Source organism: Sebastes fasciatus, chromosome 22, assembly GCF_043250625.1.
Source record: "Sebastes fasciatus isolate fSebFas1 chromosome 22, fSebFas1.pri, whole genome shotgun sequence".
In the NCBI taxonomy this organism is placed as follows: domain Eukaryota; kingdom Metazoa; phylum Chordata; class Actinopteri; order Perciformes; family Sebastidae; genus Sebastes; species Sebastes fasciatus.
In genome coordinates, this window is record NC_133816.1 from 20,271,305 (window position 1) to 20,288,494 (window position 17,190).

General features: G+C 36.1%; 1 protein-coding gene and 1 long non-coding RNA gene across 6 annotated transcripts in view; one reads left to right on the top strand and one right to left on the bottom strand.

Annotated features, from left to right (window-relative positions):
• Window positions 1–3,096: 3,096 nt before the first annotated feature.
• LOC141760925 (uncharacterized) overlaps window positions 3,097–17,190 on the bottom strand; it is a 35,040-nt gene continuing 20,946 nt past the window's right edge. Inside the window, exons 2-3 of one of the 2 annotated variants that reach the window (XR_012592485.1) lie at window positions 13,242–13,339; window positions 3,097–3,186 (exon numbers count right to left, since the gene is read on the bottom strand). This is a non-coding gene — a long non-coding RNA (uncharacterized LOC141760925). Of the gene's footprint in view, window positions 3,187–12,085; window positions 12,224–13,241; window positions 13,340–17,190 lie in introns of those variants that run through there. The other variant, XR_012592484.1, reaches the window with a different exon arrangement.
• On the top strand, window positions 3,118–17,047 carry LOC141760924 (uncharacterized). 4 transcript variants are annotated; one of them, XM_074624036.1, is made up of 5 exons: window positions 10,620–10,775; window positions 12,111–12,467; window positions 13,257–13,355; window positions 14,965–15,065; window positions 16,824–17,047. In XM_074624036.1, the coding sequence occupies exons 1-5, from the start codon at window positions 10,718–10,720 to the stop codon at window positions 16,887–16,889; spliced, it is 681 nt and encodes a 226-aa protein (XP_074480137.1). In that variant the 5' UTR covers window positions 10,620–10,717; the 3' UTR covers window positions 16,890–17,047. The 4 variants fall into 4 exon arrangements, with proteins under 4 accessions (XP_074480139.1, XP_074480137.1, XP_074480138.1 ...); XM_074624038.1 differs by lacking the exons at window positions 10,620–10,775; window positions 12,111–12,467 and adding an exon at window positions 3,118–3,430; XM_074624035.1 differs by lacking the exon at window positions 10,620–10,775 and having other exon boundaries at window positions 11,694–12,467.

A 17,190-nucleotide genomic window follows, 5' to 3' on the forward strand; every position in this document is an offset into this window, starting at 1 on the left:
TACAATATGGAGGTTAAAGGGAAAAACCAGGACAAACATAATTAACATGTTTGGCTAATTAGCATTGATAGAAATTGTTTCTTCATCTGTTTACTAGAAGTCACAAACTAGAAGACCTCAGGGCTGCAATAGGGTGCGTGTGAAGACTTAACATTCAGCGGTTTGTGGTTGAGGGCATCCTGTTGTTCTCTATCATCCGTCCAAACCCACCCCTGTTTAGTAGAGCTTATTAATAAAATGGCACATAAATGAGACTGACTGTATCACGTGAACTGTCGTCTCTAAATAAAGAATTTGTCTCGTGAATTGTGTACTGCTTTTAAATGCCCCTGAGCAAATCCAGAGGTGATATAAGACAACAAACACTGGCAAAACACCTTTAAAATACATCGGTTTGACCTGTAGTTTTATGTTTTCTAACAAGAAAAGTAGAAATACATTTTCAAAATGTGACCCTATAAGTCATAAAAAGTACAGACAATACAGTAAATGTGCCAATAGTACTTTCCTGTTATTAACTTTTTATACTTATATAAATTCCTTAATTTTCCTCTCCTCTGTAATGTTATAATGATTAAGAATTATGAACATATGAACACCCCCCTCATGTCGTATTCACGACCTCGGAAGTGGAAAGTTTGTGAAATTTCTAAGTTCACGACTTATGACGTATTTGCTGACGTTTTCAGAAAATGGCGGAGTCAATGGAAGTTAATTTTTTTGGGTGCATAATAAGTGAATATATTGTAATTTTAGTTGTTTATTGTTTTTCTTTGTAATATTTCATAGGCTCATTTTCTCATAGACTTCTATACAACCAGAATTCTTTTAGCAACCAGAGGAGTCGCCCCCTACAAAGAATGCAAGTTTAAAGGTCCCATATCGTGCTCATTTTCAGATCCATACTTGTATTTGTGTTTCTACTAGAACATGTTTACATGCTGTAATGTTCAAAAAAAACTTTATTATCCTCATACTGTCTGCCTGAATATACCCTGTCTGAAATGCTCAACGAAATTGCAACAGAATTGCGTTGCCTGGCAACAGTTTGGGTCCATGTTTAATTCCTGTCAGCTGATGTCATTGACATACACTGCAACAGGAAATAAACTGTGACACATTTAGAATGTTTATGTTTAAAACCACATAATGGTCTATATATTGTATACTTGTGACATCACAAATGGACAGAAATCCTAACGGCTTGTTTCAAACGCACAATTTCTCAATACGGGCTGTGTATGTATTTCTCTGGATATTGAGCGTTTTTATAGTTTAACAGTATTTATAAAACAATTAAACCATGCTTTATAATGTAAAAGACCTGAAAATCTCACTTTTTTAAAATATGGGACCTTTAAGGCACTTCAGCATTGGCTTCACTTCTCAGACCCCGGTATTGCCTACTGTTTAGGCTAGTTTTTATTGGTAGTGGCGGAGTCCGCCATTAAACTCAAGCATTAAACCTTCCTTAATATTTGGCTGGGGGGGTTGGGGATGGGTTTGTCATTGAGGATATGAGTAAGCAAACTGGGTCAGAGTTGACTCACAGCAGATGCTAAATGTATCACCTAAAAGAGGTGAGAACTAAACGGTCTGAGAATGTGAAAATGTTTTCAATGAAAAGATGATTTTGTCAAATCCCTCTGCATTACATTATTGGGCTTCTAATCTGCAGGGGAAACAACTATAGTTTAGTTTTATGACATATTTCAGTAAATAAAAGGACGCATTGTAGTGCAGACCAGAAGAAAGTACCTCTTCCGGCTTCACTAAACTGTGAATATTCTATTAAATATCGCCGTCTTCAACTCATCTGGAAGGGGAAGGAACAGAGGTTGTGGTTTTAGAAATCTATCTCGAAAGATCATTGAACAACCTCCAAATGAGGATGTGCAGTATTGTGTGTATGTGTTAGATGTGAGGGCTCTAAAGAGATGGGTATCAGTCTTCAGTGGTGAATCGGTGTGAAAGGATGAAGCTTCTACTGAGCAGTCTGTTACTCGCCTCTCTCCGTGCCGTCCCATCTCGGAGTAAGTAAAAAACACACCTAGTCTGCAATGATCTCCATATTCAGGACTTTATTATAGTATATTTAGTCATTTAAGAGTGAATCATTACATTTTTGCATTTTGGGAATTAAAAAATAGACGATCAGGTCACAATATAGAAGTTACTGTGTGGGACAACACACATACGACTAATGTGACATTTAATGTAACTCTACAGACAACAAGAATTATAAATAACGTGGATACCAGTGGACTATTCATTAAGTCAAATGCAGTAAAACTGAAATATTTAGATTTATTTAAAGTTGAAAAATTAGAAGTTTTTTGTGTCAAGATTGGGCGGTAACGATTGTCGAAGAAAATGTCATTTCAATGATGATGTTAAATCATAAAAATCCCTGTTATTTAAGGTCAAAACTATGACAACAAATGTCGGTAACACTTCATTTAACAGGTCTGAAAATGTCATGGTAGCAAAAAAAATAGCATATAATGGTTAAAATAGGGCCCTTAGGCTTGAGAAGCGGCTGCACGCTGCTCTTCATCGGAGGTGGAAAAACCTCAAGTCTCACCATTGTGTGACTTATTGTCTACACAAATGTAACCTGGTAGCTAATGTCATGATTCAGAGAGGTTTTTTTAAAGAAATTTCAAATAAGTTATTTGTTAATTATCATCTATTTATCAGCAGACATGGAAATAAAGCACATACATTAACTTTGTATTCTTTTCCTGGAAATGTATTAAATAAATTACCAGCTATTTATTACCGCTTATTGGGAGATAGCGGAATATAATTATTAAATAATGTTTAATAATTATTTTATATAAATAAACATATTTGGAATATCTTATGATTTAAACATGTTTATATGGTTTAAATATTTCACACACTGATAAAAGTGTAACGAGAAATGGAAATTAGCAACAAAAAAGTTATTGTTGGTGTAGCAGCACCTCTTTATTTGGTATGTGCATGTCCTCAAAACTCATGATGATGCAGTATGTACGGTGCTGTGATGAACTACCAAATCATGTATCACTCCGTCTCTTCATAGGTGTTTCATCTACACCTGATGTTAAACAGAGTCCTGATGTCTCCGTCATGGAGGGAGAGACAGTAACCATCACCTGCTGCGGGACACCGGAGTTTTACAGGATGAGAATTATCTGGCTGAAAAATCAAACAAAAATGAAGACTGAGACTTTCGTCTTGAAGGATCACTATAAAGGTGACAGTCTGCAACAGGAGACATCTCACTGCTCAAACTTGACCTTTACGAATGTCACAAGAGAGGATTCAGGGAGATACATCTGCACGGTGACAGTGGAGATACCACTTTTAACTGAGGTTGAAGGATATGGTACCGTCATCACAGTTACAGCCAGAAACAACACAACGGACAACACAGCAGAAGGTAGGTCATAGCTGCCCCTACTTTTCAAAATTAAACTTCATTTTTTTAATTTTATTTTCAGCACTTTGAAATGTGTAATGGTCAATCTCAGACTATTTTATTTCTTTCTTTTTTTTTTACATGGATTTTCTAAATGGAAGATAAAGTAACAGGAGTGTTTAGCATAACATTAGAAAATACATTAAATGTACATGACATTAAAGGTCCCATATTATACATATTTTCAGGTTCATACTTGTATTTTGTGTTTCTATTAAATATGTTTACATGCTGTAATGTTAAAAAAAACTTTATTTTCCCAATACTGTCTGTCTGAATATACCTGTATTTACCCTCTGTCTGAAACGCTCCGTTTTAGTGCATTTCAGCGGAATTGCAATGGAAAAAAATAATAATAATATTAATACAAAGAGAAGAAAGTAATAATAATAATAATAATGAATTAAATAAACATTAACCAGTGGGACACGACTAAAATGTGTATTTTAATCTAACATATTATAAATTTCGGATGAGAGAATGTATTTGTGTGTCTAAATTAGAAATAGAGTCACACAATAATACAAAAAAAATAAAATAAAATGAAGGATTCTAATCATTATATTTCATGGAGAGCGTTACACAGTGGAGACGGGTTCTGGGTACTTTTTTTTATTAAGGTGAAGGCTTTGCTTAATAATATAATGTATTAAACAGATACTTTTCATGCATAGTTGTATGTCACAGGGACAGAAAAAGTCTAATCATGTTGCCTCTGTGGGTGAATTTCAGATTCTCACTCGAAGAAAGTGCTCATATTTGTCCTGAGGTGCCTGCCCATCGTTGCCCTCGTCGTAACCTTCTTCTCCATCAACTATTTAGCGAAAAAAGCTCAGCAACGTGCAAAAGGTACACTATAACTTTCACTCCATTATGATGAAATGGTGTCGAGACATTTATGTTACAGTTCATTAATCCATCAGTATACGTTCATGTTTCAGCTCCTGGAAGAACGGAAGAAAACCAAGAAGAAGAGGAAGGAGATGAGACGGAAATATAGAAGCAGAGTGACGATAACAAAAAGATGTCTCGATTAGGACACAAAATCAACACGTGTCACCTTTTATGAGTGGCTGATGTTTGGGATAAAACTAAATCTGCACTGTGAGATGCTTTTATTTTGACGTATTAGCCAAGTAGACCAGTCAGCTGCCTGTATTTCCTTTGATTTCAGCTGTGTTCTTGAATGCATGTCATTAAAAAAATAATAATTTTCATTAAAAACTACTTTAAAAAAGTACAGGATTTACTGTATGAATGCAGCACTTCAGTAACATGAAGGGGCAATTCACCATTTGGTCTAAAGATGGACCCGTTGAGGTAAGTTAGAGTCCTTCTGTGAAGGATGTGAAATGTTTATACTATGAGGACTCCTAGTGGTAGTACTACAAAATACACTATAACAGACAACAATTCATGATTAATGTATAACCTCCCAATAACCTGGATCTGACCCCAGGACACAGATGAATGGTACAACCCAACTACAAACACATTACTATAAAGAAACTAAAGTATATTAGGTAAAAAGGTCCCATATCGTGCTCATTTTCAGGTTCATACTTGTATTTTGTGTTTCTACTAGAACATGTTTACATGCTGTAATGTTCAAAAAAAACTTTATTATCCTCATACTGTCTGCTTGAATATACCTGTATTCACCCTCTGTCTGAAACGCTCCGTTTTAGTGCATTTCAACGGAATTGCAACGGAATTGCAACAGAATTGCGTTGCCTGGCAACAGTTTGGGTCCATGTTTAATTCCTGTCAGTTGATGTCATTCACATACACTGCAACAGGAAATAAACTGGGACACATTTAGAATGTTTACGTTTAAAACCGTGTAATGGTCTAAATATTGTATATTTGTGACATCACAAATAGTCAGAAATCCTAACGGCTTGTTTCAAACGCACAATTTCTGAATACGGGCTGTGTGTGTATTTCTCCGTATATTGAACGTTTTTATAGATTAACAGTATTTGTATAACAATTAAACCATGCTTTATAATGTAAAAGACCTGAAAATCTCACTTTTTTACAATATGGGACCTTTAAGGCACTTCAGCATTGGCTTCACTTCTCAGACCCCGGTATTGCCCACTGTTTAGGCTAGTTTTTATTGGTAGTGGCGGAGTCCGCCATTAAACTCAAGCATTAAACCTTTCTTAATATTTGGCTGGGGGGGTTGGGGATGGGTTTGTCATTGAGGATATGAGTAAGCAAACTGGGTCAGAGTTGACTCACAGCGGATGCTAAATGTATCACCTAAAAGAGGTGAGAACTAAACGGTCTGAGAATGTGAAAATGTTTTCAATGAAAAGATGATTTTGTCAAATCCCTCTGCATTACATTATTGGGCTTCTATTCTGCAGGGGCAACAACGATAGTTTAGTTTTATGACATATTTCAGTAAATAAAATGTCTATATAGAGCGAGCACAAGCGCGAGCAACAGGACGCTGACTTTCGTTGACTTAACGGCCCCAGGTGTCGCTGTTAACAAGACATTTCTGATTCCTACAAACAGTCCCTTTAAGGTTTGGTTGGGGGGTTGGGGATGTTTTTTTATTGAGGATATGAGTGCAAACTGGGTCAGAATTTAAATGAGGGCTGAATTTATACTCACAGCGGATGCTAAATGTATCACCTAAAACACGTCGTTAGCCATTGTAGCGCAGACCGGAAGAAAGTACCTCTTCCGGCTTCACTAAACTGTGAATATTTATTAACTATCGCTGCCTTCAACTAATCTGGAGGGGGAGGAACAGAGGTTGTGGTTTTATACATTTATCTCGAAAGATCTTTGAACAACCTCCAAATGAGGCTGTGCAGTATTGTTAGATGTGTTGTTAGTGAGTGTGTGTTAGGGGTGAGGGGCTCTAAAGAGATGGGTAGCAGTCTTCAGTGGTGAATTGGTGTGAAAGGATGAAGTTTCTACTGAGCAGTCTGTTACTCGCCTCTCTCCGTGCCGTCTCATCTCGGAGTAAGTAAAAAACACACCAAGTCTGCAATGATCTCCATATTCAGGACTTTATTATAGTATATTTAGTCATTTAAGAGTGAATCATTACATTTTTGCATTTTGGGAATTAACAAGTAGACGATCAGGTCACAATATTGAAGTTACAGTGTGGGACAACACACATTTAGATTTATTTAAAGTTGAAAAATTTGAAGTTTTTTGTGTCAAGATTGGGTGGTAACGATTGTCGAAGAAAATGTCATTTCAATGATGATGTTAAATCATAAAAATCCCTGTTGTTTAAGGTCAAAACTATGACAACAAATGTCGGTAACACTTCATTTAACAGGTCTGCAAATTTCATGGTAATTAGGTGTTATTTAGCAAATATTTGAAATTTCTTTGGAATTACTGCCAAATTACCCCAATATTTACCTCAAAAAGTACTTTATTACAAACATTAGTTCATAATTATTATGTTAAAATAGCATATAATGGTTAAAATAGGGCCCTTAGGCGTGACAAGCGGTTGCACGCTGCTCTTCATCGGAGGTGGAAAAACCTCAAATCTCACCATTGTGTGACTTATTGTCTACACAAATGTAACCTGGTAGCTAATGTCATGATTCAGAGAGTTTTTTTAAAGAAATTTCAAATAAGTTATTTGCTAATTATTATCTATTTATCAGCAGACATGGAAATAAAGCATATCAATTAACTTTGTATTTTTTTCCTGGAAATGTATTAAATAAATTACCAGCTATTTATTACTGCTTATTGGGAGATAGCGGAATATAATTATTAAATAATGTTTAATAATTATTTTATATAAATAAACATATTTGGAATATCTTATGATTTAAACATGTTTATATGGTTTAAATATTTCACACACTGATAAAAGTGTAACGAGAATTAGAAATTAGCAACAAAAAAGTTATTGTTGGTGTAGCAGCACCTCTTTATTTGGTATCTAGTTTAGTGCATGTCCTCAAAAACTCATGATGATGCAGTATGTATGGTGCTGTGATGATCTACCAAAGCATGTATCACTCCGTCTCTTCATAGGTGTTTCATCTACACTTGTTGTTACCCATAGTCCTGATGTCTCCGTCATGGAGGGGGAGACAGTAACCATCACCTGCTGCGGGACACTGGAGTATGGCAGGATTACACTTAGATGGCTGAAAATTCAAACAAAAATAGAGACTGAGATTTTCATCTTGAAGAATCGCTCTCAAGGAGACAGTCTGCAGAATAAGAAATCTCACTGCTCAAACTTGACCTTTACGAATGTCACAATAGAGGATTCAGGGAGATACACCTGCAGGGTGACAGTGGAGGTACCACTTTTAAAAACGGTTGAAGGAAATGGTACCGTCATCACAGTTACAGCCAGAGACAACACAACAGACAACACAACAGACAACACAACAGATAACACAGCAGAAGGTAGGTCATAGCTGCCCCTACTTTTAAAAATTAAACTTCATTTTTTTAATTTTATTTTCAGCACTTTGAAATGTGTAATGGTCAATCTCAGGCTATTTTTTTGTTTTTACATGGATTTTCTAAATGGAAGATAAAGTAATAAAGAGTGTTAAGCATAACATTAGCAAATTTATGAAATGTACATGACATTAAAGGTCCCATATCGTGCTCATTTTCAGGTTCATACTTGTATTTTATGTTTTTACCAGAACATGTTTACATGCTTTAATCTCCATAAAACCCTTTATTTTCCTCATACTGTCTGTCTGAATATACCTGTATTTACTCTCTGTCTGAAACGCTCCGTTTCAGCTAATTTCAACGTAATTGCAACATAATTGCGTTGCTAGGCAACAGTTTGGGTCCATGTTTACTTCCTGTCAGCTGATGTTATTTACATGAATTTCAGATTCTCACTCGAAGGACGTGCTCATTTTTGTCCTGAGGTGCCTGCCCATCGTTGCCCTCGTCGTAACCTTCTTCTCCATCAAATATTTAGCGAAAAAAGCTCAGCAACGCGCACAAGGTACAATATAACTTTCACTCCATTATGATGAAATGGTGTCGAGACATTTATGTTACAGTTCATTAATCCATCAGTATACGTTCATGTTTCAGCTCCTGGAAGAACGGAAGAAAACCAAGAAGAAGAGGAAGGAGATGAGACGGAAATATAGAAGCAGAGTGACGATAACAAAAAGATGTCTCGATTAGGACACAAAATCAATACGTGTCACCTTTTATGAGTGGCTGATGTTTGGGATAAAACTAAATCTGCACTGTGAGATGCTTTTATTTTGACGTATTAGCCAAGTAGACCAGTCAGCTGCCTGTATTTCCTTTGATTTCAGCTGTGTTCTTGAATGCATGTCATTAAAAAAATAATAATTTTCATTAAAAACTACTTTAAAAAAGTGCAGGATTTACTGTATGAATGCAGCACTTCAGTAACATGAAGGGGCAATTCACCATTTGGTCTAAAGATGGACCCGTTGAGGTAAGTTAGAGTCCTTCTGTGAAGGATGTGAAATGTTTATACTATGAGGACTCCTAGTGGTAGTACTACAAAATACACTATAACAGACAGCAATTCATGATTAATGTATAACCTCCCAATAACCTGGATCTGACCCCAGGACACAGATGAATGGTACAACCCAACTACAAACACATTACTATAAAGAAACTAAAGTATATTAGGTAAAAAGGTCCCATATCGTGCTCATTTTCAGGTTCATACTTGTATTTGTGTTTCTACTAGAACATGTTTACATGCTGTAATGTTAAAAAAAAACTTTATTATCCTCATACTGTCTGCCTGAATATACCTGTATTCACCCTCTGTCTGAAACGCTCCGTTTTAGTGCATTTCAACGGAATTGCAACGGAATTGCAACAGAATTGCGTTGCTAGGCAACAGTTTGGGTCCATGTTTACTTCCTGTCAGCTTATGTCATTCACATACACTGCAACAGGAAATAAACTGGGACACATTTAGAATGTTTACTTTTAAATCCGTGTAATGGTCTAAATATATTGTATATTTGTGACATCACAAATGGACAGAAATCCTAACGGCTTGTTTCAAACGCACAATTTCTGAATACGGGCTGTGTGTATTCCTTCATATATTGAGCGTTTTGATAGTTTAACAGCATTTATATAGCACTTAAACCTGCTTTATAACATAAAAGACATGAAAATCTCACTTTTTACAATATGGGATCTTTAAGTCATGAGAACACCGCTGTTAAGCAACGGCAATATTAACATGTTGAAACGTTTTAGTGTTAAAAAAACACTATTTTCCTCATATTGTGTGTCTGAATATACCTGTATTCACCCTCTTGAACAGAGACTTTATATCACTTTGCAAACCTTAGATCAGTCAGATATTGCTTGTTTTATATATATATAAACTACTAATGCAAGATTTAAAAAAACAAAACTCAGTTAAGTTTAGGGAAAAACATGTTTTGGGTTCAAATAACTACGAACTAAAAAAGACAACTGGTTTCACACCATGGATGCAAACTCCAGTCTCCTGGGTAGACTTTGGCTTCTGCTCCTGTCATAATTACTACGGTCGCTAGAGGTCACTGTGCTTTTATACCTTCTTTCGGTGATCTACCATGTGAATACATGATAAAACCTACTAGTAGGCGTAGTAGGCACCAATTAACCCACATCTATGGGACTTATAGTGACTGATAACGCCTACTTAATAGCCGTACAACAGTCTAATTGGCTGGAAATGCAGTGGAGTAGAAGTAGAAAGTGGCATAAAATTAAAACACTCAAGTAAAGTACAAGTACCTGAACATTATACTTGAGTTACTTACTTTCCACCACCGGTCGTTGATCCGTTTCAGTATTTGTGTTTCAGAGTCAAAATAGACATTTATCTTCAAACTGCATTGTGAGAACAGAGATGGTTATCGCTGCCTTCTATCTGAAGGAGGAAGCAACAAAAGCTGTGGTTTTTCACACTTCTCAAAGAACTTCTGCAGAGGAAAAGATGATGCCCACTGTGTGTGTGTGTATGCGTGTGTGTGTGTGTGTGTATGTGTGTGCATGCGTGTGTGTGTGTGTGTGTGTGTGTGTGTGTGTGTGTGTGTGTGTGTGTGTGTGTGTGTGTGTGTGTGTGTGTGTGTGTGTGTGTGTGTGTGTGCGTGCGTGCGTGCGTGCGTGCGTGCGTGTGTGTGTGTGCGTGTGTGTGTGTGTGGGTTGGACGTAGAGCAGCTCTGAAGACATGATGAGAATCAGTTGTCGGTGGTGAATCAGAGTGGAAAGATGAAGCTTCTACTCAGCAGTCTGCTGCTCTCCTCTCTCTGTGCCCTCTCATCTTGGAGTGAGTAAAAACAACTTTAACATCACATTCATAGACACATAAGATGCTTCACATCTCTGCTCAAAATATCAAAAATATGATTCTGATTACTGTAGTTATTGATAATGTCAATGATAAAACAAGTAAATGTACGTACAGTAGAGTGCTTGAGTATATTATAAGCAGTGGAAATATGTTTCTCACTACATCCCCAAAATAATAATAATAGAGCCATAACTGCCCTGTTTCAAAGAGATGTTGATATAAAATCATGGCAAATTGCTTCCTCTTAAATACCGAATAAGATAAAGGAAGTGTCCTTTAAAATTATTCATAAATATTATCCTGTCAATCACGATATGCAGAAATAAAAAAAATACATATTTGTCATTGATCATGTCTTTAAAAACATTATTATAACTTTTATTTTTTTATTTTTTTATTTATTTATTTATTTTTTTATTATATTTTTCTACCTATTTTTCATTATTATTTTTTTTTAATAATTTCTTATGCTGATGTTTTTTTCTTTTGTGTACATCTTGTTTTGTGTCTTTGTTTATTTCTAAGCCTGACTTAAAAGTTTGTTTATAAACTTTTGTAAGTATGAACTGTAAACTGCATATATGAAAGCGTTCTCATAATGTATAAAAAAAAAATTAAAAAATCATTACGGGGAAATGTGGTTTCTTCAACAAAAAAAATTATATATTTTCTTATAATACATTTTATATTTCAATCTTTTATTCAATAATATAAATTTAACAATAAATACGTTTTTTTTGTTGTTTTCATGAAAGATGTTTAGCAATATGTGAAACCACTTCCTAATTTGACTAAAAAAAGGCTCTACTGTATATATATATATATATATATATATATATATATACATATATATATATATATATATATGTAAGTTTTAATATTTCTGTTTAGTGCGATATACCATTTGTTATTGTTATACTGAATGTGAATTATGTTCTGTTGTTTAATAAAGTAGAGATAAGTAGCCAACTAGTGTAGAATAACATGAAGCCGTGGGTCGGTTGTCCTGCCGTCCCGCCACCGATCATAAGTATATGCTAACATTAGCATTTGGAATATCTTATGATTTAAATATGTTTTAATGGTTTAAATATTCCACACACTGATAAAAGTGTGATAGGAAATGGAAATTAGCACCAAAAAAGTTGCTAGTGGCGTGGCATTACCGCTTTATTTGGTATCGATTTTAGCGCATGTCCTTTGATTTTGTTGAAAAGTGCCACTACGCGCCACATTTAGCTCCTGAAATGATGCATTATGTACGGTGCTGTGATGAACTACCAAATCATGTATCACTCCGTCTCTTCATAGGTGTTTCATCTACACCTGTTACCCAGAGTCCTGATGTCTCCGTCATGGAGGGGGAGACAGTCAGCATCACCTGCTGCTGGACACTGGAGTATGAAAAGATTAGACTTATCTGGCTGAAAAATCAAACAAAAATGAAGACTGAGATTTTCGACTTGATGAATCACTCTAAAGAAGACAGTCTGCAGAATAAGACATCTCACTGCTCAAACTTGACCTTTACGAATGTCACAAGAGAGGATTCAGAGAGATACATCTGCAGGGTGACAGTGGAAATACCAGGTTTAACTGAGGTTCAAGGATATGGTACCGTCATCACAGTTACAGCCAGAGACAACACAGCGGACAACAAAGCAGGAGGTAGGTCACAAAACACCACAGTACCTTAAAGGGAGATTTGTCAAGTATTTAATACTCTTATCAACACGGGAGTGGGTAAATATGCTGCTTTATAAAAATGTATGTATATATTTATTATTGTAAATCAATGAACAACACAAAACAATGACAGATATTGTCCAGAAACCCTCACAGGTACTGCATTCAGCATAAAACAATATGCTCAAATCATAACATGTCAAACTGCAGCCCAACAGGCAACAACAGCTGTCAGTGTGTCAGTGTGCTGACTTGACTATGACTTGCCCCAAACTGCATGTGATTATCATAAAGTGGGCATGTCTGTAAAGGGGAGACTCGTGGGTACCCATAGAACCCATTTACATTCACATGTCTGGAGGTCAGAGGTCAAGGGACCCCTTTGAAAATGGCCATGACAGTTTTTCCTCGCCAAAGTTTAACGCAAGTTTGGAGCGTTATTTATCCTCCTTCATGACAAGCCAGTATGACATGGTTGATACCGATGGATTCCTTCAGTTTTATAGTTTCATATGATACCTGTATCTTCACTCTAGCTTTAAAACTGAGCCTGTTACAACCTACAAATTGCAAGTTATGTTAATGCGTTATTATCGCGTTAACTTTGACAGCAAGATTTTTTTTAAATCTGTTTTTCTCATTGTGCAACTTTTTCTAAATCCTTTCTAACTCATAAAAAATCTCATTTTCTGTAAAAGAAAAAAACATCAATCCTGATATTTACATTGTACTAATTGTGTTTTTATTTTTTCTCACCACATGGACATCCAGGATCTAGTCCTCTGTTTCCCGTGATAATCTGCCTGGCTGTGGTGGCTCCACTGCTCCTCATCACTCTGCTGTGTTTCTGCTCTCTGCGAAGGAGACGAGGTACAAAAAAAAAATATATTATTACCATATTATTCAAGCATCAAAAAACTCAATTGGTACAGATTAAATGGTTGGTTCAACTAAATTACAAAAAAAAAACATTTTCTCACTTATCTCTTGTGGTACCTCTAGTTTTTGCTCCATTTTATTCTCCTCCACCCAAAATATAATGGAGGTGAATATAATTTAGTTTGTGGTGTGCACAGCATAGAAACATGACATGACAAAATCAGCATTTATGTAGTTAAATGTAATTCATTTTATGTATATTTTTTAGACAACACAATTAACACAAGAAATCACAAGCAATGGTGTGTTTAAAGCAAATTAAAGATTCAGCGATACAGAAGAGCAAACCTATACGGTAGTTCAAAAGACCTTAACGGAGCAGCATCTTAAAGGTCATGTTGTCTCAGCAGGTCATCTCCTCTTCCCTCGCCACTTCCTGCTGCTCTGTAGCTACGCCCGCGGGCGATTGTGGAGCTTTTCAACTCCAAAAAGACAGATAACCACAGGTTCCCGTTTATTTATAATGAACATTTATGTTGTGGTATTTAAACAAACTATCTGTCAACAATGAAATAAAAGCCCCTCGTCTACAGACCGGTCTCTAGAGAGCTCCAGCCAGCTCATAGCGGTCTGTGAGCGTGACCGTCCGGCTGGCGAGGTAGTGACACCGGCAGGCGCTAGCTAGCTGTAATATGGCAGTTTGTAGCAAATATTCGATTCACCATCTAATATCGTAAAACTGTCAATATTCAAAATCTACACAGTGGATTTCTCGCCTCAAAAGTTTTCAAAAGTGAATTTAGTGATGAAATAGCTGCAAAAAATGTACGTTTTTGGCTGCTGCTGTTGTTGTAACCGTATAGCCGGTATCGTTGCAGCGCTTTGCATTGTGGGATACAGTAGGTGAGGTAGACTGGTCTGATGCATACTGGAGATTTTTTTCCAAATCAATACGACATCCTGGTATTTTTGCTTTTGTTCGCACACTACATACTACATTTTGGCCAAATCAGTACGTATTACTAGTATAAGATGAGGTTTCGAATACAGCCTTTCTGTTTGTTGGCAGTGACCTTTCTGGATTATTCCAGGCCCTCATTACTGTGACTATAGTACGGAGCCCCCCCAGACCCCTAGGAGAACATTTTTATTAACTCGTTCCCTCGAGTTCATAGAGCATGTACTTCAGTAAAGTTGGAAGATATTGACAGATTCAAACTTCCTGGATCAATAACTCATAACCAAAACGTTGTTAAAACACAAACAACGGCTCTTTCTAACCGTAGTAAGGTAGACAACGAACTACAACCTCATTTTAATCAACACATAACACATAACACATAACGTTGGTCTCTATGTGCAGCCGGCGGTGAGACGAGTGGTCAGGGACCGTCGACAAAATGCAACGCCGAGAAGAGAAAAATATTCAATAACTTCAGTATTACACAGTGTAGCACCACCAAAATTACTTCACACATCAATGATCTCATCATAGTTGTAAATAAAGCTTAAGGGTGCTGCTTCTATGTGTTTATGTATATACAGCCTGGGTTTCATTTTGTACAATAATCCTATTAATCATGTGTGTGTGTGTGTTCAGCACGAGCAGCCATGGTGATCTACGAGGTTCCCCACATCGACTCTGAGGAGGTAGAGATGGACAAACACAGCACCAGCTCCTCCAGAGGTTCTTCTCAGTGGGTGAGTCCGATATATCAATGGCATCAGAACTACACAAATGTTGCGTTTGTAGAGAGTAACAGCAGAAGTAGCTTTGTTGGGTGTTGCTCAATGTGGTGAATGAGGCAATAAATACTGTGAGGAGAAGGGGGAACCACCTTTTGATGTGATCCTGTTATGTACTTTACAGAGAGTACACACACACACACACACATGCAGCAGTCTTTTGTTTGTTTTAGTGGGAACATTGTTTGGTTATCAAATGAGATTCAGCCTCATTGTCAGTCTGTCTCTGCCTTATATTGTTCAAACAGTCTTCAGTCAACCTACTAAAAGTTTCCAACCTCTGTCCAATATAGCTTTGCATGAGGGGTTTATATACTTTATATGTAATGTGTGTGAGCTGAAGTGTGAGACATGCAGGTGATGTGGTGAGTAGTGTGAAATGTGCATGGGTAGATCTGCTCTCTAAAGACACAAAACAGATATACATCAGACCGCCACATACGGGTACTTTGCAAGAAGTCAGGCCACGCTCCCTTTAGGGAAAGAAAACCGAAGATCCCATAGACTTCAACGCAATTTGACATATGTTTAGGTTGTAATTCTGACAAGTTCGTATGCATTCATCTCTTGTTATACAAACATTTGTTTTATACACATGTCTAATAATTATTTTGTGATCTTGCCTGAAACTGAGCGTTCGCGATACCTTAATAAATGAAGGTTGATCGCCGTCGTCTTCCCACCGTTCAACACAGTGGCCGGATAATGCTTATATATACACATATATATATATATATATATACATATATATATATATATATATATACATATTTTATTGAATCACGTTGAGCTAAGCGTTGTCTGTTAAATACATAACAGATCTTGCTTTAAGGTACATTTTTCAAAAATAAAAAATGTGCGATTAATCACGGACAATCATGCAATTAATCGTGAATACATTTTTTAATTGATCAACACTCCTAATTATAAGGTGTTTTTTAAATATAATTTTTCCAACCTATTGGTATATAAGTACATGTTTCATTGTGGTAGGATTTAATACACACATATATATTTTATTTTATTTTTTAATTTTTTAATTTTTAATTTTTAATATTTTTTAACTTTTTTAATTTTTAAATTTTTGATTTTTACATTTTTAAATATAATTTTTTAATTTTTTGGGGCATTTTTTCAAGCCTTTATTTGTAGGACAGGGGATAGTCTAGAAAGTGGGAGAGAGGTTGGATTCGAACCCGGGCTGCCGCGGTTAGGACTCAGCCTTGTTATAAGGGTTATATATACATATATGATTGAATCACGTTAGGCTGAGCGTTGTCTGTTAAATACATGACAAATCTCGCTTTAAGGTACATTTTGAACGGATAAATAAAGTGCGATTAATCACGGACAATCATACAATTAATCGTGAATAAATATTTTAATACACTGCAATTTAAGTTAAAAAGTAAACATTTCATTGTGGTATGATTTAATACACAACTGCTGTATTGTACTTTGAGTTTTTTGTCGTCGCTCAGTATGAAATGTCATTTTGTTTTACAGCTTTACTTAAAGCAGGGACTTCCAGCGTTGAGACATTATTAGGAAATATAACTGACATCCTGTTTCTGAATAATTGTGCTGCTCACGCCCACAAGTTTTTTATTGTACATACTAGCAAAGGTCTTTCTTGCACAAGGTCTATATTGCACTGATACAGTATAATGTGTCCTAACAATAATTGTGTTTATGTGTCTCTGTCTCTTTCAGTGTCAAGTACAAGTGTATGAATCCGTCGACTACTTTGAACGTGTCCAGACCAAAGAGAGTGAATGAGTTTCTGCTGCTCAGGGGAAGTTCCTCATCTTCTCAGTATTTCTACTTTTCAACATGTACTGTATATATAACACACATTCATTTACTTACTTTTACCTGAACATGATTTGAGATGAGTGTAAATATTTTATATTTTTCTATAAACTCAGTTTATCATCCATCTTTTGTGGTGTAAGTTCATTTCAGTGATGACGAGGTTTAACTTGCACGGCTGCGTATTATTCAGTGGTCTGCATTAGTGATTCAGACGCAGGTTTCACAACGCTTCACAAAAAGGACGCTGGGTGGAAACTGCGGTGCG